The following is a 23,077-nucleotide window of genomic DNA, read 5'->3' as shown; positions in this document are numbered from 1 at the left end:
CGGTTGTCACCGGAATTTGTTTTTTCCGGGGGTCAACCTTGGCTCACAGGGGACTTTTTTTGGTATTGCTGTTCCAGGGTTCCCACAGGTCCTTAAAAAGTCCTAAATTTAAAATTCGGATAATCAAGGTCTTAAATTTAATGGAAAATTGCATTAGGTTTAAATTTCCAGAACATGCATTTCATACCAGGGGAATCACTGTAGTATGCCGTAAAATATTATATGGTGTGTATTTGTTTAATTTATGCACTAATTATAAGATTTTAGGATTAATATATGTTGTTTGGTACATTGTCTGTAATAGGACTGCAACTAACAATTATCTTCATAATCGCTTAATCAGACGATTAATTAAACGATTAATTGGATAAATGTCACTTTTTTCGATTACCTTCACAATTTACCTTGAAGTTGTTTTAGGCATGACTCCATTTCTTCCTTTTCAGACGGTCCTTGGTGGATTTACTGTTATGTTTTGGGTCACTGTTACGTTGCAGGGTCAAGTTTCACTTCAGCTTTAATTTTTTTCCTGGATGATCTCACATGTTCCTCAAGCACCCTCTAATACACGATAGAACTCATGGTGGATTCTATGATTATGAGTTGGCCAGGTCCTGCTTTAGCAAAGCATCCCCAAACCATTACAATTCCACTTCCGTGCGTCCTGATTTTTTCACATGACTGTATTTGTTTTTTAATAGCAGTTATAACTTGGACAACAAGGATAAGAAGATAATTAAAATGTACAGTATTTTGCTGGCAATGTGTTGACACCCTCTAAATGTAAATTCATTTAATTGAACACTTTTTCACAAATCAATTCTATTTCTCAATCGCGTAATTGTTTTCTCAGCCCCCCAATGACCCACATGGTATCACCAGAGACGAACTGATTCAAGAACTGAGGCAAGTCCTCACGGGGACGCCGAAATTTGCAGAGGTATGTGTGTACATCGGACCCAAATCTACTATTAACTACATGCTGTCTGTCATTGCTGACTTCCTTTTAATTTGCTATTTTCCTAGTTTCTTTTGCCCCTCATCATTGAGAAGCTTGACTCGGATGTTCAGAGTGCAAAGCTGGACTCTCTTCAGACCCTGGTGAGAAATCTCAATATTTCAGTGACAGAGCTGTTGCACGTTTTTGTTCATATCCCCTCTTATCGTGCTTTTAGGCTGCTGGTGTGGCACTGTATGAACACAAGGACTTGGCAGAATTCCTTGAGGGAATATGGGCATCACTTCGCAGAGAGGTTTGTCATTGATTGTACAATACACAGTAAGGGCGCTTTCACACTAGCACTGTTTGGTCCGTTTTAAACGGATCAGAATTCTTTTCCTCAGATAGTCCGCTTCATTTTGTAAATATAAACATCCAAACTAGAGCTGAAACGAATACTCGAGCAACTCGAATAACTCGAGTTTAAAAACTGACCCGAGTAATTTTATTCACCTCGAGGAATCGTTTAATTTTGCCAGCTCTAAACATCACGTTTTGCCCGACTACTTTTAATGCGAGACAACGCGCTGACGTCTGTGCGTAGAGGAAGAAGCAGCCGACAGCCGCTAAAAACTACGCCCGCATGATGGTGGTAGCAGGTAGCTTCTAATGCTACGGTGGTAGCAGGTAGCGGCTGATGCGTCTCATAGATATAATTTATATATAACAAGATGCGAAATGACAGAGTTAGCGGCGTTAGTAAACAGCCGCCATCTTCTCAACGCTAATAAATAAGATTTACGTTACTGTCACTCGCTCACATAACGTAAGCCCTGCGGAGGGCTAGGTTTCTATTAATTATGACCACTGTCGATGCGTGGCTTACGTGTCTTACAGGCATTATTTAATCTGTGAAAACATAGCTCTGTACAGTGATGAGGGTGTAAAATAAAAACTTAATAATGCTGTCAATTTTAGCTCAGTAGTCATTGCTGGATAAAACACCAAGTAGCACTGGTCCCTAATTTGTTCTAATACAGCAGGTATCATACATTTATTTTGAACACTGCAAAAACTCAAAATCCTATCAGGACTTACAGTTTACACTAACTTAAAACTTAACTAGAACCTAAAAATATCTTGACACAAATGGAAATTCAATACGTAGGATAAACACCTAACTTTTAAGTGATGTTTGTTATCAAGCGTAATAACATTTTTAGGTAAGAAATATGCATATATTTTTATAAGGACTAGAAGTTTTTTGAGTGAAAGCAATGAGTTAGTCTTTTTTTATTGTAGTCACATCTGAGACGCAATTGTTGGCCGTTTTCAACAATGTACATCGAAAATAAAGACATTGATTGACTGAAAATGGTTCAACATTAGATGAAATGTTTTCTCATGTATATTTATAATTGCTCTTTACCTAAGAAAAAATGTTTTATCCGATTACTCGAATAATTGATAGAATTTTCAGTCGATTACTGGATAACAAAATATTCGATAGCTGCAGCCCTAATCCAAACAAGTGCTGAAATAGTGTTTCATAGAAGCTGTCCAACCAGACCCTAGAGCCTAGATCTTGAGCCCGAACCCGACCCGGTCGGGCCCAAAATGTCAATCATTTACGTTCGGGTCGGGTCGGGCCGGACTTCTCTCTCGCTAACTTTTTTAAAATAAATATATTTATTAATATAATATTAATTTATTATTAATATAATATATTTTATATATATATATATATATATATATATATATATATATATATTTGTATACTAAAACGATGTATAGATGTTAAACTAAGGAATACTTGTTATAAAATAAATAAATTGGATAAAACAGATAGAAAGCGCTTTGGTAATCCCAAACATGAGCCGCAGCAGAGACAGTGCATTGTTTGCGCACATGAACGCCGTGTCCCTGCCCTCCTATTAATCTTCCCCTCGCGCTCTCCGCGAGTCTGCAACTCTGCATCCTGGTATTTCCTTTTCGAACTTCGATATAGCGCAGCAAGAGGTGAAAAGCAAACTAAAGACGGGAGGATTGAAAAGGCATGAATCCATGAGTGGTGTGTGGAAAGGATTTAAATTGATATTGGAAGATGCAACAGAAAACAGCCAACCTTGCCAAATGCAACAAATGTGGCGTTTTGCTCTCGTACGAGAGTAGAAAGACTGGCACTTTGATGCTGAGCAGGCATTTAAAAAACTACTGGCCTAAAAGATGATATGAGTCAAACATCGTTATTATCATTTGTTTCTAGGGCTGCACCTCTTTGTGCTAAGCAGGACATCGTGGTGTTCCTTAAAACATTATTATTTATTTTGTTTTAGCGCTCCTTAAGGCAGGTTGTTCTTTTGTGTGTTTTGATGCGAGTCATTAAAATAAAGAATGTTATTTAAAAGTATTTTAGTTTATTTTTGTATATGCTGCTGTTCCTCTCCTTGTCAAAAAGGCCTGTAGTGAGCACAATATCCCACACAGATACATATTTAACAAACCTTTCCAGCGTTATTTCGTTGTGTAAATGCATTTATAATTATCATAAAAATAAGTAGACTATTTAAAAATTAAGAAAACTTGTTTTTTTTCTGCCAACTCGAAGAAATTAAAATAAATGTCTATTGCGTTTTGCCAAGGAAATGATGCATGAACTATCCACCTGATAGACACACAAATGTAAAAGATTTAAATGTTTATTGAATATGCATCGTACAGTCTTGTTTAATTCGGAAAATTTGTTACAAAAGACAGACTTTAATTTGTTATCATTATGCACATGGCATCGTCACAAATGTGATCACACAAAACGCAACCACGCATCGCATCCTCGCATTTCCTCATCCTCCTGAGTCCTCACAAATAAAACTGGCTACAAATACAACGTACATTTTCGGGAGGGTTTCGGGCTCGGGCCTACTAATAAAAAATTTTGCGGTTTTCGGGCTCGGGCCTGCAAGGTAATTGCTCGGGCCGGGTCAGGCTTTAATACACGCTGGCCGGGTCTGGCTGGATTTTTTTAGGCCCGAACTAGGCTCTACCAGACCCTGGTTCTCTTGGTCTAATGTGAAAGTGCCCTAAGTTTCCAAATATCTGTCTCTTATTTTTTTCCACTGCAGGTGTTTCAAACATCAAGTGAAAAAATCGAATCGGCGGGCCTTGCTGCTCTTACAGCCATCTCCACTTGTCTTTCTCGCTCAATTCTAAACTCGCATTCTGAAGACGCCCTAAGCACTTTCCTGGATATGGTTATCAGAGGTAAATTATTGTATTTTTTTCGCAAGAAGACCATTGTTTAGGCATTTATAGTTGAACACTTTTTCTGATTGTATATGTTGTTTGGAGATGATTAAAACTTGACTGTGAGACCGAGAGCCACTATTTGGCTGTAAAAGAAAAAGGGAAACCGTTTGGTGTAAAGGCTGTTTCACACTAGCAGCAGTCTACTGAAAAGAGGCCATCAGCAAGCGCAAAATGGGAGGACACACATAGTCTGACGTAGACTCTGACAGGAAGTGTTGGAGTAAGCAAGAGTATTTACTATAGTCCCAACTCCAAGCACCAATGCATTTATTTTTCACAGTTGCGCAGGAAAACAGTGACTTCGTATTTCAAGGAGTAGGGCAGATTATAATAGCCGTGGAAGCTTTTAGTTTCAGTGAGAAGGTGAATAGTTTTTTTTTTTTTTTCGTGAACTACATCTCCACACAAATGCACATCAATATGTCATTTAGCTTAGAAAGGAGGGTGCCGGAGCAAATTTTCGAGTGTCCTAGAGTTCGCCGAAAAAATAGAAAAAGCGCATTCATCAAGGGTTCGTCGTCCGTGATTTGTGTGTATCTGTCTGCCAAAACAGCTTAATAGCACAGATATCAAAATGCCTGCCCCTCTGCTATTAGATGTGTTGTTGACATGAACGTGGCAACACTGTGAAAATTTAACACTCAAGACTTGCCACTCCGTCAAAAACGGCCACCAACACTCAATTTTCGGCGAGAAGTCCCCTCCCACATACACAATGGATGGGTTGCCATTGAGGTCTAACTCCTACGGCCGGCCGTTTTGTCTGCCACAATTCATCGATTATCAAATGTATCGACAAGTGTTTTAATTGTCAGTAAATATTTTAGACATTGTTGACCTAAAAATGTTCAAAATCCTTTTTTATGCCTTTTCGTAGCAAATATTTTCTTATACATTTTAATTTATTTTTTCAATATTTACATTTATTTACATTAGTTATTAAAAAAAAAAACATTTGTCATTAAATCATGAAATTTATATTTGTAATATTTATATATTTTTCTTCTTTTTTAAATGTTTTTAAAAGGACAAAAAATAGGAAATATTCTCTCACTATGGTAGTAGTCAGTATTTCATTGAGGACATCAGAAATTGTATTTACCGTAATTTTCAGACTATAAGCCGCTACTTTTTCTCTTCATTTTGAATCCTGCTGCTTATAGTCCAGTACGGCTTATTTGGTGATTTATTTGGGTTAATAGGTCACACTGTATTTGACAGCAGCGTCATAAGACCGCAATAATTATGATGCAATACTATCACGGGCATGAATGAATGCTTATGACAGATGTCATTAAATGTCATCCTGCAAATTATGCCAAGAACTCCATTTATGTCCAGCTCTGATCTTTTACATCCATTCAAAAGTGAAATAATTTGCCAGATAACACTAAATGACATCTGTTATAAGTATTGATTAATGCTCATGACAGTGTCATGTTATAATTATGATTGTCTACTGACAGTCTTATGGCACCACTGTCATGAAACAACTGGAACAGTAACTGAAGAAATAATTAGCACAGAACATGAATTTTGATTGTTTTTTAGATCTGTAGCACTTTACCATTCATTGCATGCAAGGAGGCATGTTAGACAACAATAGTGTTGACAGCAGGTGGCAGCGGAGGTTGACTGTCTCCCCCGAGGGAGCAGTGATGGCCAAATGAAGCTTGTTGAAGATTTGAAGCTTTGCAGCCAATTGGTTCAAAGCTTCATGGGGGTTCATTTGGTCTTATGACAGTCGTATGATGTTGCTGTCAAATAAAGTGTTACCGGTTAATATCTTTTGGTGTAAATATGCCATAGTACAGTGAGGACATCTGCGGCTTATAGTCCAGCATGGCTTATCTATGAACAAATGTTGTTTCCGTGTCAAATTTGGTGGGTGGCGTCTTATAGTCAGGTTCGCCTTAGTTTGAAAATTACGGTACTTCTTTTAGTGTGAAACATGAACTGATTTAGTTTCGCGTTAAACGGCGTGGTGGCTGGATCTGGTCTGTGAGTTTGACTCCTGTGGTGCAGAAACCTCCTGCAAACTTGCATTTTAAAAATTTTCATTTGAGTGACATCGTTCCAGACTGCAAGCATCACCTGTGTGAGCCAGACCTGAAGTTAGTGTGGCCCAGTGCCAAGCTACTCCAGGCTGCCTGCCGTGCCTCCAACAGGGCGAGTCACATCATAACAGCAGCAGTCATGCCCACACTCATCGAGCAATACAATAGCAGAAATCAGGTATTCTGAAAATGATGGTGCACTGTTCGCCCACTCTTGATTATATATGCATATCACCTTTTTGTTTGCTTTGAAGTGTTCCCATAGACGCACATTATTAGAGGTAATGCAGAAGTTTATTCAGTCTGTGAAAAGCAACAAATCATCAGAAAAAGGTGGGTGAGGCTTTCAGGGCATGACATTCTTGTTTTAAATGATGAACATTAAGCTGAGGCTTATGATCTTAAAACGTCTCTGTATTTGTGTGTTATGACCCAACATTAGAGGAGCAAGTGCTGTCAGGTATCTGTCAGTCGTTGTGCTGCGTCGCCTTTGCAGCTCTGTCGGAGACAAACAGCAGTCTACAGGTCACGGCAACGTCTGTGCTCCTTTCACTAGTACGACAAACAGGTGAGATCTGGTTAACTTATAGATGGACTGCAGAGGTGGGTAGAGTAGCCAAAGATTTCATTCAATTAAGAGTAGTGTTACTTTAATATACTATACGAGACCCCGACGACCCGGGCCGGCGAGACCCCGACAATTCGGCCAAAGGCCAAACTCCGCGCTTTCACTTTAGTCTTAACCCTTTGTACTGACTCCATTTTGAAAGCTTGAAAAAGGCTTTGAGGCATAAGTTGACAATATATTCAGGTCGACAGCAATCAAACGGCAAGTCGAAACAGACTCAGGAGAGGAGGCAAACTTTTTCGAAGGTCACCATATCACAAGTCAACAAAAGGCTCCTGAGAAAAATGGCAACAATTAGTTAAACATTGTCTTTTTGTAGGCTCTCGTGGGGCGGGCTGTAGGCAGAAGGAGTGTGTGTTTGGGTGTCGTTTAGGATTGTTGTCTGTTTGTGGATTGGACCGGAGGATTCGGGAGTTACTTTTGTCAGGGCAATGAGGGTTTTGGATTTTGCCACCTCAGCACACCGTGAGTGCTAAGAGTTCACTTCTCGGTCGCGGGTTCCTCCATATCGGGTGTTCCTTGTCAAGACAAGATGTCCTGCCATCTGTTCTGGACTAGAGCTGTCCCGACTAGTCGACGTTGTCGATGAAGTAAATGCGTCGACGGGCAAAGCATACCGTTGACGGGTAATGACGGGTTAAAAGAAAATTACATGCAGATAAAGTTAAGAATGGCTGGCGCTCGCGATGCAAGCGGTTGTTACTGGCACCCCCAACTGGGCCGCTGTTACTTTAATGTGACCGGCTTTGTCAGATTGAGCAAAGTGGAAGAAAGTGGGCGAGCGAAAGAGAGGCAGTGAGATCGGTGAGTGCGCGAGTAGCGCGGAGTTGAGTGGCTGCATCCTCCATGTTTTTGTTTTAGTCAATAAAAGTATCCATAAAGAGCAATCCGACGCCTCTCTGTGTTTTTATGCATGCCGCCGCCTTCCTGAGGAGGAAATCGGATGAACCGACTACAACGAGCAGAGTGAATCGCTGGTTCACTCCTCACGAGAAAGCAGCATAAAGCCAAAAAAGCGGACCAGAATAGCCAGAGCCTGGAATTATTTCAAGGAAAATATGGAAGGTGCCACTGTGTATACTCTTTGCTAAGCTGAGCTCGCATACCACGGTAGCATGTCGGCTATGAACAAACACTTGAAGCGCTGTCACCCAAGTGTAATTTTCGAAGACAACAAGAAACAACAAGCTAGCGGATTGTAAGTCCATGCAACTTTCTAAAAAAATTTTTTTAATGGAAGTTGCCTTTATGTGCGTCGTATCAACGTGCATTATTAATCATATGTAATATAATTACATAATATATATTTTTTAATTATTATTAAATCTATTAGGATCATTGAAGCTCCCACTTGGGGAAAATATATACATATATCCTGTATATACATAATATAATAAAAATATGGAAACAGCACTGGCCTGCTTACTGTAATGCATGGCTGCACTAATTTTAGTTACTTTATACTATAAAGTATCATTGTGTATATACTAGAGCAGGGCGGTAAACCGAAAATTTACAGTCACCGAAATTCTTCACGATGACCGACGTAATTTTGACCATGTCGGCAAATTCGGTAATTTGATAAAACAAGAAAATTTAGTCTTTTCATCCAGCTTTGACTCTGTTGTTCGGCTATGTTCATTCCCCTTTAAGAAAGCAGACAGTGTGCTTACGCATGGAGTCACGTGGTTTTCAGGATGCCAAACAGAAGCCCGGTAGGCTAACGCCAGCGGCTAACGCTACAAGTAAACGGGGTGGAGTCGGGCTTAAGTTAGCTTCGCCAAACTTTCACCCGACATTAAGTAAACTCTTGGCAGGTTCCAGATGGGCTTTCACCCGCTGTCCTCCCTGGTTCTCACGATTTCAGGAAAGGATGCTTTCAGTGCTTTCTTCTGGTAGCCAAGCCACAGGCTAATGCTAGCGGCTAACAGCGGCTACAAATGAAGGTGAACGAGTCGGATAGCGGCTCTAACCTTGTCGAAACGGCTGAAATTAATGAGTGGACTGGGCACGGACTTCATGTAGCAATCATTATGTCGCGTTATTTGGCATGTTTGTGTGATTTCTCTGAAAGCTTTCATGATGGTAAAGCACTCAGCATAAAGTATAATCCAACAGTGTAGCCTATATATAAATGACAGTTTAATGGCCACAGCAATTTTTCTGTATGTGTTTGCTTTATTCTGCCATCATAAAACCTTAAATATTTCATTGGCATCAGAGCAATACAGCTTTAATCTGGTTGTGTCTGTGTGGGGGGGTGCATGTATTAAATGTTTCGGGGAAAAAAGAAAACCTGAAACCTTGACGTAAACACTTGTGTTGAAGAATTTTGTCACAGCAGTCATTACCAATAAGTTGTCTGAAGTGTACTGTTAAAGCTGCAAGTCATTTGTGTTAGAATGACATGTTTGCACAGTCGTCATATTGATTTTTATAATGTACATTTTTCAAGACATACAAGCTGTTATAAATGTTCACACTAGAATTCTTATTGTTTACAAGATTTATTTAATACTTAATGTTTAGACTGCATGTGCAATTGTTAAATTGAAAGCTGGTAAATAAATTAAACGAGAAACAGTTAATTTGTATTCCATGCATTGATTCAAATTTTCAAATGATATAACAGTCCGCTTGGGCGAATTTATCGTCATTTATCGTTATGGAGGTAAATCTGCTCAATTTATCGTGTTACGTACTTAAGACCATACCCAGAGGAAAATTTTATTGCTCAAAGATTGCTCTTCTATAGCTCGGGAGATAAATTTGAGATTCTCATCTTAGCCTCATTGCAGTTTCTATTTTGTCTAAAATGTTTCTCAGATGTTTCTCCTAAAATTCACTAGGAGAAATAGGTGAGACAATAAATTAGAGGGAATCATACTTGAGACTTAAGGGAGATACCTTGCTAATCTCAATTCAATGTTTTTAATGGCTCCTTTTTCTCCTTTGAAAAAGAAAATGAGCATTATTGGAGCTACTATGGAGAAATATAGGAGTCTCTCGCTCACTTTCCCTTTCATGCGCGCGCGTCTGCGCGCACGCACACACGAGACACTTAAATCATGTGACCCTCTCCTCCCACCTGACTGGATTCACCATTCTAAACACAGATCATCCACTTCATAACATCTTGATGGACCAAAGAAACAATGGTGGACACTACTCTCTCGTCACTGCAGGACAGAGGGATACAGAAGATACACCCAAAGCCATCAGGCTTTATCATTCTAGAACAAATGGCTTTAGTGAAATCCAACACAGTCATTGTACTTAAAAATTGAGTACTGTTGAGAATTTTTGTCAAAGAATGTGGGCGGGCAAGTGGTGCGGACCCAAACGCAGGCAAATGGAGGCAAGGCAGACAAGCGGGCAAACATTTTTTAATTAACACCAACAAAAAACAAAGTGCAAACAATTTACAACATTTCAAATAGCTATAATAACATCAACAGCCATAATATTAACAACAAAGTTCAACACAGTTTTTAAGACAGCAAACAAAAATTAAGTCTCTAAGCCCAGCAGTATTAGGGCTTTGAACACTGCAACAAATGTCTTTAAGTACATCTAGAATTTATGTTGTACCCCTCATGCGACATTTGTTGATCAAGGCTTTTTTTCCTCTGGTGTCCAATCATCCAGCATACTGCAGCGCATGGTGTAAGCTGCCAGTATAAAAGAAAGCACAAATTAGAAATTGAACTAGAAACTGTAATTTCTGGAGAAATTACTATGGGGCTTTGCTGTGTGGAGATACAGATATTAGCCCTGCCCAGATTGGTTTGGGGACATTTCGAGGCTGGAAATGAATGGGAAATTTGGACGTCCATGACCGTCAATGCCTTCGACTTACATATGCGTCAATGAAGTCCAAGTACATTGACGTCAATAGAATCAACATACATGGCTGTCAATAGCCACGTTTACATGCTGACTTTTATTCATACCGATTCAAATCATTCCGAATGGAAATTTCACATCAGCTGTTTACATGTCACTTCATCTATTCCGATCCAGCGTTTACATGTGACTGCCTTTATTCCGAAAGGACGTTTGACAACTGCCGTCTGACATGCGCAGATTAATCAAAACAAAGCGTCACGTTGCAAAACATGTAGATCGATCGTCAGATCAGCTGCTGTTTTAACTTTTCGAGTGGAAATAAAACTTCAGAATGATACGCCGTTCATTTAAAAAGTTGTGTGGGTGCGCTGTGCGTGTGCTTGGAAGCCATGTTGCAAGTGACGTTACTTACGTCACAGAGTGACGTCCCCACGTCAGTACGGAGCATGCGCAGAAAGAACGCAACCAGACACCATTCCGCTTCCCTGTTTACATGATATAATTTTACTTCTAATCGGTTTGGGAAAAGGAATATTCCACCCCTGTGAATCGGAATGAAATTCCATTCGGTTTGGGCCTGTTCATTCCGAATGAGGTGTTTATATGGAATACATTTATTCGGTTTGAACAAATATTCCGATTGTAATTGGAATATTTGGCTCCATGTAAACGTGGCAAATGGCATGGACGTACATAGCCCTCATCGGCAATTGAGTACTTGTGTGTCAATGCAATGTGAATGACAATGGAAATGAATGGGAAATTTGAAGGCCCATGGCCGTCAGTGGAATCCAGGTACATTGGCATCAATAGATTCGACATACATGGCCGTCAACGGCATCAATGCGATGTAAATTACATTACAAGCGAATTACAAATTAGGACGTGGCATCCCATTAAAAATGAATGGAAAGTTTTTGGCAAATTTCCAAGGAACCGTAATTTTTTCCCCCCAAAATCTGTATACAACTTTTATGCCACTCATCATCCCAGAATTTTTGATGCCCCAATGATGACTTTTTTTTTTTGTGAAAAATCAGCGTTCACATGCGAACAGAAAATTTTTCGAGCCCGGTTGAAAAATTCATTTGCAAATCAAATATACAGTATATATCAAATGCATTTCATTGTATTTTTTACTTTTTCTCATTTCAAATAATGGGCAGCTAAAACAGTTCAGAAAATTGTCAAAACATTTTAAAGAATAAAGTCTAAAATTGCAATCAAGTAGTAATAGAGTTCTGCATGCAGGTCGCAACAATTAAAAAGCTTTTTGCAAATTGATGCCTATAATGGAACCCCCCCATTTTCTGAGTCGCTTATCCTCAACGAGATAATTTTGATTTTAAAAGAACATCTTTAAATCAATCAATCACCACCACCCCCAATGGAGAGATAATTGCACGAATGGAGTTGCAAAATTCTGTCACCAAAATATACAGTTTCAAGTGATGTTACGCTCCCTTTTCTAGACATTTCTTTAAAAAAAATCCTGTAAATCAATATTTGTGCCCTAAACTGCCAATATTGATAATAATCCCAGTGATCAGACACTAATAAACAAAATGGTTATTATAGTGTCCAATTCAAGTTAAAAATAACAATCACTTTAAAAATTAGATAAGCCGTGTAGTAAGACAATAACTCAATTACCACCTTGGTCATCTCTGGGTGAGTCAGGGTGTGGGTCATAAAAGCTCATCTTCTTCGGTGGGTATCGCGCTGTTTTGGGCATCTCTTTTTTATTATTTCCTGTTGGGCCATTCAATCTGTGAAATATAATACATTTTATTTTGAAAAAGTGGTTCAATGTCTTATTTGGTTTTACACTGTCATCACATCTCATAATTTGGTACAGCAGCAACTTCTTAATATCTTTAGATACACAGATTGTGTTCATTTAACCATATTAGACCACCGAAGGACTGAAAAATATCATTTAAAATCCCCCATACCAATCATCGTAAAACAAAGAGACATTAAAGTAAAAATCCATGATGATCCATGATGTTAAGATTTCTGTAAGAATTGCACTTTTCTTGGACAAGTTGTTGGGCTCTTCGTTCCTGTACACTGCTCCTAAAAAAAACCTTTTTATTGCCAATATATCGTGAAAAGATGCACCTTCTCAATTCCCTATGTCTCAAGTTTTTAATGTTAATAGGGTGACCATACAGTGGTACCTCTACATACGATCACTTCGACACACGATCTTTTCGACATCCGACGTAAAATTTGAGCCGCCATTTGTTTCTACATCCGACGAGTTGCTCGAAATACGACGACATGACAGCACTGCAAACGAACGCACGGTGGATTTTCTTGTGTGAGAAATCAACACAGTTTTCAAAAAAAGTTGATACAGTTGGAGAAACAAGGAAAAAAGTGATGCTTACCTTTGAAATGAAGATGCAAGTTATAGAAAAATATGAGCTTGGGGTGCGCGTCCCTGAACTGGCTCAAGAATACAGCTCCATGGTCCTCTTCCGACCACCGTTCGCCACTATTTATAAGTTAAGGTGACAATTATTATTGTGGTAACATTGCCAAGGAAATCGCCAGCTTCGTCACATTTTTATCATTTATTTAAGAACTTATCCAACACAAAACGCCCATTGTCTTAAGCAGTTGACTGCTCTCAAGAAAACGAAAGTATTATCTCTACCGCACCGACCTATCTCACTGAGACGTCAGCTTCGCGGTGCGTTCAGGGACAGTAAAAAGTGTCCGCCATATTAGAATCCGATTCGTTACATTATTTACAGGAATAATTATTAATTATTTTTCTTATTATATTATTCTGAATTATTTATTTATAACTTATTTGTTTTTCTATGTTTAATTGCCATTTTTAACAGTGCCAGCAGTATTTATTAAGAATTTAGTGTATGTTTTTAGGCTTTGGAACGAATTAATGGAATTATAATGTATTCCTATGGGAAAATCCTGCTCGACATACGACCATTTCGACTTACAAACAAGGTCCTGGAACGAATTAAATTCGTATGTAGAGGTACCACTGTATTTTGATTTCCCAAAAAATAGGCAGAGCAGCATGTCCTCGGGGTACTTAAATGATACGCAGAATTTACTCAAAGATGCCTTATAACTACAGTTTTAAAGTATGCCTTCTCTGTATGCATAGAATATTCTCTTATACAACAAAATAATCTCCAAATCCAGAGACACAAATTCAGATAGGCTTCCCAGATGTTTTTCAACATGCAACATTTATTTTGCCAAAAATAATCTCCCTTGGCTGTTTCCAAAGAAGTCATCCATCTCCCGTCCAATTCAGCCGATCGGTGTACTTCCGCCAGCTGTCTGGCTTCATGGCACAATTGTAACGTGTGTGTCAAACAGAGCTCAGAGAAAACAAACTGGCGAGCGCAGGGGTCGAGAGATTGAGGGAGAGCGGGAGGGGGGCATTGAGCAGATAATTGACCATGGAAAACCGGAGATACGATCCTTTTAATTTCAAATGAGTAATTATGAAGGAACTCTTCACTATTAAAACTAGGAACTATTTTCTCCACCAGAGGGCACTCATGCTCTTTGGACGAATAATGCCTCATTTATAGATTTTTTTTTTCTCATTGGAATGCAATGATTTTTTTCCCCCCCTTTGGCTAAATGTGGTTATGCAATGGATTATTTTACAGTATCATTAAAACAACAGTTCATACAGATAATGTTGCGCTCAGGAAAAAAATACCATTGTAAAAAAAAAAAAATAAATAAATATAAAAATTAAAAAAGATATTATTTTGAAGTAATGCTACTCTTACATGAGTGACATTTTTGCCTACCCACCTTTGGTCACCCCCAATGTAAACTCGATTTTTACTTGAATATGTTCACTTCAGTAAATTCATGGCCCCCCAAGCTAGCTAGCTAGCTTCACTATTTGCCACTTATTGCCGACCAGTCCCCCCCCCAAAAAAACTATCAGAACTAGCATAAACACAAGCCATATAAATTATATCCAAATTCCGTTCTACAAAGATGTTACTTACCCTCTTTTTTGTCCTGAAACGGTTTCTTCCTCCATTCCTCCTGACACCAACTTCATAAGTACGATTTGAGTCGTTAGGTCAGCCTCCCCCTTATGAGTTAACCAATGACGATGCAGCATTTGTGACTGATGGCGCTTTCTTCCAATGTAGACGTTAGGTCTGCATTATCTTCAGGGTTGAAAGTTCACAGTGTTTCGCGCCACATACAGCTTGACAGTGCATGAAAAAAACAGCGCTGCAGCGCTGGTCAACGCTGAGTGGTTTCAGCTGCATTTTAAGTAAGAATTAATTTACAAAAATGTTCTTTATATACGCATGACTACATAAGGCTAATAAAAATAAAAAATACAAAAAATCTTTAAAAAAAATATTTATAAGTTGAGTTTATTTGGCTTTATTAATGTACGATACATTTTCAGTTTTTGGAGTTTTTAAAGCCTTGTTTTCATTTTAATTTAAGCTAACTGAAATGTTAACATCTTCATTAATTCAATATCATATTATTTCGTTTTTATGAAATGTAATGACCTTATAATACCATCATAACAATTTTAGAAGGGTAACATTATTACACGTCAGTAAGACTTTTCCTTTGTGCATTTTGTACCTACCGGTTTGTAAATGTACCACCGTGGTCGTTTTCATTATGATTATTGATTTTTTTCTAACTATGTGTTAATCAATTTCTCTTTATATATAATAACTATCTCTTCATATATAATATACTTTATAATTATTCAATTACTATAACCCTTTTCATTCTGAATAAATTGCATACCATATTTTGTGCACTTCTATATGTAAAATCATATTTATGAACTATCTATGCCTTTTTATCCCGTCATCCCCAACTTCATTGACCCTGCAGCTCCATTTCTGACACCAGTAAAGCATGAATATTGCTCCTCTATAGAGGATACAGATAAGTTTGATTGTGCGGTTCATTTTCAGAAGATTGGACTGTTGCAGCAGTATATTTACAGGTCTTGATTTTTTTTTTTTTTTTTTTTTTTAATCAATCAGGACGCTGCAGCTAGTACAGAATGCTGCTGCCAGAGTCCTTACGAATACAGTACAAGGAAACTGGACCACATTACACCAGTTTTGGAAATCATTACACTGGCTTCCAGTGAGTCAAAGGATAGACTAGAAATTGATACTGTTCGTCTATAAAACACTTTCATGGCCTTGGACCAAAAGAATCATAGAGACCCCTAAGGTCATCTGGAACCGATCTGTTGTATGTTCCAAGAACAAGAACCAAGCAGGGTGAGGTAGCATTTATTATTATGCTCCTCACCTCTGAAACAAGTTACCTGAAGGTCTGAAGTGTGCTCAAACTGTTAGCTCCTTTTAAATCAGGACTAAAAACGGTTTTGTTTATCACAGCATATCCATAACGGTCTATATATTTTAACCTTCAAGCAATTTGCTTTTTATTCATTTTAAGTATAATTTTATTGCCTGTTTCTTTTTTTTCTTTTTTAATTTCATTTAGATTCTCAACAATAATATACTGTACATTGTACTTACAACAGTGAATGACGATAGTCCATTTCTCGATACATTACTTTTTTAACGGAAAAAACAACAAAAAAGAAATTAAATAATAAATAAATTAAAAAGCACATAAATAAAAAACATACAGCAACTTAAAACATTTGGGAGCACATCTGATATTGTTTTCTTACCCCCCAATAAGTAAGGAGGTACTTTCTCTGTTGAGCATCAATTGAAATCCATTCTAGTTGGTTTCACGTTTGTCCATTTGGACCATATCAAATAAAATGTATCAATCTGTAATTTAAGTTAAAATGACAGCTTCTCCATGATGTAAATTTCATGTACAATATCTATCCATTCCTCAACAGTTGGTGATTTTTTTTAAGCCATTTCCTAGAAATAGATTTCTTAGAGGCTGCTAATAGAATATTCAAGTTTTTTTATCATTGACTTTTCATTGTCTTTGTTATAACTTTCTTTTGAACTAATGTTTTTAATTTTTTAAAATCATTTTATCTCTGATCGTGGTTATTCATGTGATGAAAAGCACTTTGAATTGCTTTGTGTTGAATTATGCTATACAAATAAATTTGAATTGCCTGAGAATTCAACGAGTGCTTGTGGAGAGCTCTTCATTTGCTCTGTCTGAGTTCAGTATGAGATGCATGAACGGAAGTTGTGATAAGAGTGGACTGAGTTCATCGAGAGATCTCTCTGATTTCTCTGCCTGAGATCACAAATAGACACAAAAGTTGAGAAACTCTGAGAATTAATTGAGAGCTCGTTGAGATCTCTTCTGAAACTTAAAACGAGACTAAATTGAGATTTAGTGCATTTTATTGCTCCAGAGAAAAAACTGAGACACAGGAGAAATAAACCTTAGTCTCAGTTTGGCGTCACACAGATCTCACAGTCGTCTAGGAGAAATAAATGAGATATTATGGAGATCTCTTTTCAGATTTTCTTTTCCTCTGGGTATCGCCCAGCCCTAGTATATACATATAATAATAATACATTTTATTTGTAGAGCGCTTTTACCAATGCTCAAAGACACTTTACAGTTGAAGCAAAAACAGCAAACAATGTGAAAAGATCAAAGCAATAAAGAAAAAATAATTATAAATTAAAAGCATAGTAGTATACAGTATACATACAGTATAGTATACATATAGTAGTGTACTATAAAATTAATACTATATATTTAATCGTTACTGTGAGTATGTGTGCCTTTCATTCAAAATAATTGTGGTGATATTTCAGTGTGCCCTCTACTTTATCTATTTTCAGGTTAAAACAAACAAAAGTTGAACAGTTTTTCCCCTCCCCAAAAATGCGGAATGCACACCAGAAAAAGCATCTGAACTCACACAAAGTATTCTGAAAATGGTTGTCCGGGACATTGCAATTCATTTTAAGATTTAGAACAATATAGACAATGACATACCACAAAAAGAGTAAGAATTGTTTTGACTCCTGTTAAAGAGGTGAAGTCACAGTGTTTCCGTTTACATTTTTTTTGCACTAGTTAATGCCAGCAGCATTTGACCTCATTGGTTGTGATTTTTTGTATTGATATTTATGTTATTTATTTATGAGTTAATAAAGAATTTAGGTGTTCCAAAATGTTTTTTGTGAATTAATCAGCTTCAACAAAAATTTCATTATTAAAGTAGTAAAAAATATATATATATATTAGATTAGTCGACTAATTGTAAAAATAGTTGGCTGACTAATCGTTTGGGACAGCCCTATTCTGGACTGTCCGGAAGAACTGATTGCAGGAATTGGTGGTGCAGACGTGGGCTTGTAGATTTCTTGCCTCATCAGTGTCAATCTTGCTCAATCAGTTGCATGACGCACACTTTGGGCTTCCGTAATTAAAAGGCGTCGTGTATCTCTTATGCCCTATCTCAAATATAGTCTGCTTGTTTTCCTTAATATAAGTGCTATTTATTTTATATTGGGTGTGTTAGTGTAATACAAATAGTCATTTGGTAAATACGAGAAACGATAGTATTCCCTTCAATATTTCCATTGTTTCGTGAACTATCGATGCAAAATATAAACTGGGAGAGAGGTTGAAATCCACACTTACATATTGATGGCAGCGCGCTATGTAAAAAAAGTTGTTTTTTTACTTTAAAGACTCCACTTCATTGAACAGGCTAGCATGATAGTAGGACTTCCGACTGCAAACCTCTGTGTAGTCATGTGAATATATTGTTACGTCTGATTCTGATGGAGTCAAGTGTAGCCCAAAGTAGCGGAGTAAGAGAAGTTTTTCTTCTTCACCAATCGACTCAAGTTAAAGTAAAAAGTATTGCGTGGTAAGACTAAACTTAGAAGTGCATTTATCTCAAAAAAGTTACTCAAGAAACTGTAACAATCAATGTAGAGTGCTGCTATCCACCTCTGACAGACCGTTTTTTTAATCAGGTGTGTTTTGCTTCATTCTCAAGGGAATCCTTGTGTTTATCAGGTTTGTTATCAAATTCACAAATTGAGCTTGCTGTCGATCATTTGGCGCAACTGGTGCTGACTGAAGAAGATGACACAGTCAGGTCAGCGTAGTTTTCCTTGTTTTTGCTCCCAATCAAGAAATGACGTGTCTGTCTATCCCCCACCAACAGCCTGGCTGTGGTCGCGTGCGCTGAAGGCTTGGCAGAACTGCACCCCGCTGTTTTCATCACCAATATGATTCCGAGGATAAAGAAAGTGATCTTTTCAGGTAACCCACAGAATTGGTCGTATAACTTTGATAAAAGATCTTTCAATGACTCATTTCCTAACTTATTTTAAGTAATATTAAGTAATATTTCCAACTTCAAAGATGTGATATGCTGAGACACAAACTGTTATTTATGTGCTTTTGTTGTTTCCTGTGCTCAGAGTCAATGGCGCAAGATGGAGATTCCTTGCAACATAAACAACCTGCAGTGCGGCAGCGGTGTTTGTCCGTGCTTGCGGCGGTGTCCACAAAATCTAGTGTTGCTCAAGAGACCACACCTGTCCTCTTGGAAGTCCTCGTAGCAGCACATTCTGGTAATCTATTTTCCTTATACATGAAACCTCCACGGACTTATATGCACGCCTCTGTAAAAAATGATGATAGACCTTGTCAAGTTCAAATACAAATCCCTAGAAGGACATTTATAAACATGACAGAAAATAAGGAGAGAAGGCATTCAATTTGATTGAACAGCTTGCAATAAGAAGAGAGGGTGACGATACAATGCAATACTAAACTACAAAATAGTCTCCACAAAAGTTCTAAACCTTAGCCCTCTGTTCCCCTTCCTTTTGTTTGGAATGTCCCTAGCAACAAAGGAGGGTGTAAACCTTAAAAGGGTGGGGGTAACAAAGCATGGGTGGAGGATTAATATATGTGTGTTAAAACATTCCAATGTAGCAAGGCTGTTCTTGTCCCGCTGTCCTTGTCTCGAGCAGGCCTTATCAGTTTCTTCAAGGCAAAGCATTTCGTCATTGTGAGCAATATTGGCAAAGATTTCTTCATTGCAAGCAGCAATTGATTAAAGCAAATATATAATCAGTGTTGTTAATCTTACTTCAAAAAGTAATAAGCTACAGTAACAAATTACTTCTCCCAAAAAGTAATTGAGTTTGTAACTCTTAGTCTCTTACCTAAACGTAAGAGTAATTAGTTACTCGGTAAAATAACTCACATTACTTTTCATGTTCTACGTTATTACACGATCCATTCTATAGAGTCTATCACATCAAATATGTTTGTATTAACTGATTGAATTGAACTGTCTTTTCCATTACAAAAAAAAGAGAGGCTGTATGAGCATGAAGCAGAAAAGAATAAATATATTGTTTTAATTTTACCCAATTCCGATCCTCTGAAAAATGGTATCAGGGGTATCACATCAGGTGCACATGAGTAGAAAATCTTTACCCAGTGTTTTGAAGGAGGCTTACCTTATTTAAACCTCACATTTAGTTTGGTATGCCCCTGACTGTTGAAGTGAGAGAAAACACCATGGTGAGATCAAAGGAGCTGTCGGAGTCCTTCGGAAAGAAGATTGTAGACGTTTAACTTATTTGCTCCCAAAAACGTATAAATACGTTCTATTTTTAATTGTTTCAGTGTCCCAAAGACATATTTATACGTCTTTTACTTTTTTTTTTTTTTTTTTTTTTTTTTTTAAAAAGACATCTCGGGGTTCTGATTCAATTTAGCTCTAAAGCACAAAGCTCAAAATCCATTTTAAAGCAATAAAACTGGCCACTGGAGGGTAGTAGCGCATTTGGTAAGAACCCTAACCCGATTCAACGGCAACGAACAGCTAAGCCGCACGGCTGGGGCGCCGGTGGCAGACGACTGAGCAGGAAAACCAATAGGACGCCCAGGACGCCAGGCGCTGGACGACCAAGCAGAACGACCAGGACCACTAGTGCAGGGGACGATGCCTTTGAGTCCGTGCTGCTCGCGAGCTGAGCCAGCAGAGACTCAAAAAAATTCATCTTTATGTGACAGGTGGCAATGAGGGAAAAGTTTAACCGGCTGTCGCGGCCAGAACAGCGTCATCTTTCAGTTAGTTATGTGTAAATAAATTGTTACTTTTATCAAAAGCTGTATTTGTCTTGTTGTTTATATTATTTTGTAAAAGGAAAACATTGTTCAGATATTTGGGATGTAACTAAAGCAAAAAATAGCTGTGTTAAGGTCAAAGTTTTTTTCATCAGAAATTCGGAAAATTGCTTAAACTAAGCTATTTTCTAATGCTGATTTCTAAAGAATGGAAAAATATATGAACTAACTTTTTCTTTCTACTGAAAGAAAAGAGTCTAATCTTTCTCTTGGTGGGTTCCATGGTTATATAGCAATAGAACAGAATTTTCTGTGGGCCTTGCAAAATCAGTCAAAATCCAGTAAAACGGCCGGGAGCGAAGGGCCTTGCTCCAGTGAAAATGGCTGGGAGTGAATGAGTTAGGAGTCTGGTAAGGGATTTCAAGAGATCTCAAAAGAATATAGAAGCAGCCATTCCACTGTCCAGAAAATAGTCTACAAGTGGAGGACATTCAAAATAACTGCCAACATGCCCAGGTTTGGCGGTCCAAGCAAGTTCACTCCGAGAGCAGACCGCAAGATGCTAAAAGAACTCTCCAGAAACCCTAAAATGTCATCACGGGACCTACAGCAGGCTCTTGCTTCTGTTGACGTGAATGTGCACGCCTCTACATTTAGAAAGAGACTTCACAAGTTTAACCTTTATGGGAGGTGTGCAAGGAGGAAACCTTTGCTCTCCAAGAAGAACATGAAGGCCAGCCTGAAGTTTGCCAGCGTGAATGTAGACAAAGACCAGGACCTCTGGAATAATATTCTTTGGTCAGAAGACTCTAAAATTGAATTATTTGGACACCAGAACAGAGGTCATGTGTGGCGTAAACCCAATACAGCATTCCAGGGAAAAAAAACCTCATACCAGCTGTGAAGCATGGAAGTGGAAGTGTCATGGTTTGGGGATGCTTTGCTACAGCAGGACCTGGCCAGCTGTCCATCATAGAATCCACCATGAATTTTATTGTGTATCAGAGGGTGCTTGAGGAAAATGTGTGATCATCTGTGGGAAAAAAAAATAAAGCTGAAGCGAAACTGGTCCCTACAACATGACAATGACCCAAACATACCAGTAAATCCACCAAGGACTGGCTGAAAAGGAAGAAATGGAGTGTCCTGGAATGGCCAAGTCAAAGCTCAGATCTTAATCCCATTGAGATGCTGTGGTGTGACTTGAAACGGGCTGTCTATGCAAGAAACCCCTCAAACATCTCACAGCTAAAAGTATTCTAAAAGTATGGCTCCAAAAAGCGTCTCACTGAAGTTATTTCAGCCAAAGATGGTAACACTAGCTATTAGGTGGTAGGGTGTCCCAATTTTATATTCAGTTCGAATATGCCTTTTTGTTGCTATATTTTGTTTAATGAGTAAAACAATGTTATTTTTTGTTGTTTACCTGTAATTAAATCACTTTCTTTTCCAGAGATAAATAAAAACAAAATTTCTTAATAAAGAACTGAATATTTAATGGGGTGTTCTAATTTTTTCATATAACTGTAAATTATCGCAACCCCCCAAAAAATGGCAATGTCAGTTTTGTTTCTAGTATTGGTGCAACACCACAGAGAAGCAGTCTTCCTTACATCTGTTCTTTTTTTTGCTTTTAAAACCACTTGGATTGTTAACACCTCCATTGCCTTATTGCAGGAGAAGTTGGTTTCTCATTAGAGGAGGCCGTGTTGGCGTGCCGCAGCCTAAAAAGAATAGCCGAGCGGGTTGAAGATAACGAAGACTCTGGACGATGCTTCCACGAGACCATAATCCCGCAGCTTCTGTCACTAGCACTGCAGGCAGCACTTTTGGGTGCGCAAGACCAAAATTATTATCTACTGGAAAGACATCACAGCGAGGTGATGCATTTTAATGCGAGTTCCATGCTGTGTGTCTCTGATATTTTGCTTCCATTTCAGGGGAGAATTCATCTGCTCATCACAGCCCTCTGGGGGATGAAGCTGTTCTATCTACCATGGTCGCTGTCATCAGTACAGCGTGCTGCAGACTACAACCTTTGTGAGTAAAAACGCCTGTTTTACAAGCAAATTGCACTCACTGGACTAGAAACAATGACCAGAATGAAAATGGTTATTGGTATAATGTCTTTGTTGATAAAGAAATACAAAAGCTTACCTGTAGCCAAAGCATCACACTAAAGTTTTATTTTGAAAACCATATTACTACATTCATTATCGCCGT

General features: G+C 38.2%; 1 protein-coding gene across 1 annotated transcript in view; it reads left to right on the top strand.

The window, feature by feature from the left end:
• Positions 1–23,077, top strand: part of mms19 (MMS19 homolog, cytosolic iron-sulfur assembly component) — a 41,144-nt gene that overhangs the window by 3,483 nt on the left and 14,584 nt on the right. Inside the window, exons 10-21 of the mRNA XM_057825603.1 lie at positions 854–940; positions 1,027–1,101; positions 1,176–1,253; positions 4,063–4,201; positions 6,327–6,481; positions 6,558–6,636; positions 6,746–6,871; positions 18,779–18,860; positions 18,930–19,027; positions 19,189–19,341; positions 22,532–22,687; positions 22,795–22,894. Of these exons, the coding sequence (XP_057681586.1) occupies positions 854–940; positions 1,027–1,101; positions 1,176–1,253; positions 4,063–4,201; positions 6,327–6,481; positions 6,558–6,636; positions 6,746–6,871; positions 18,779–18,860; positions 18,930–19,027; positions 19,189–19,341; positions 22,532–22,687; positions 22,795–22,894 (1,328 nt within the window). The remainder of the gene's footprint in view (positions 1–853; positions 941–1,026; positions 1,102–1,175; positions 1,254–4,062; positions 4,202–6,326; positions 6,482–6,557; positions 6,637–6,745; positions 6,872–18,778; positions 18,861–18,929; positions 19,028–19,188; positions 19,342–22,531; positions 22,688–22,794; positions 22,895–23,077) is intronic.

This window comes from Corythoichthys intestinalis, chromosome 21 (genome assembly GCF_030265065.1).
Source record: "Corythoichthys intestinalis isolate RoL2023-P3 chromosome 21, ASM3026506v1, whole genome shotgun sequence".
Taxonomy (NCBI): domain Eukaryota; kingdom Metazoa; phylum Chordata; class Actinopteri; order Syngnathiformes; family Syngnathidae; genus Corythoichthys; species Corythoichthys intestinalis.
This window is presented reverse-complemented; position numbering and strand designations above follow the sequence as displayed.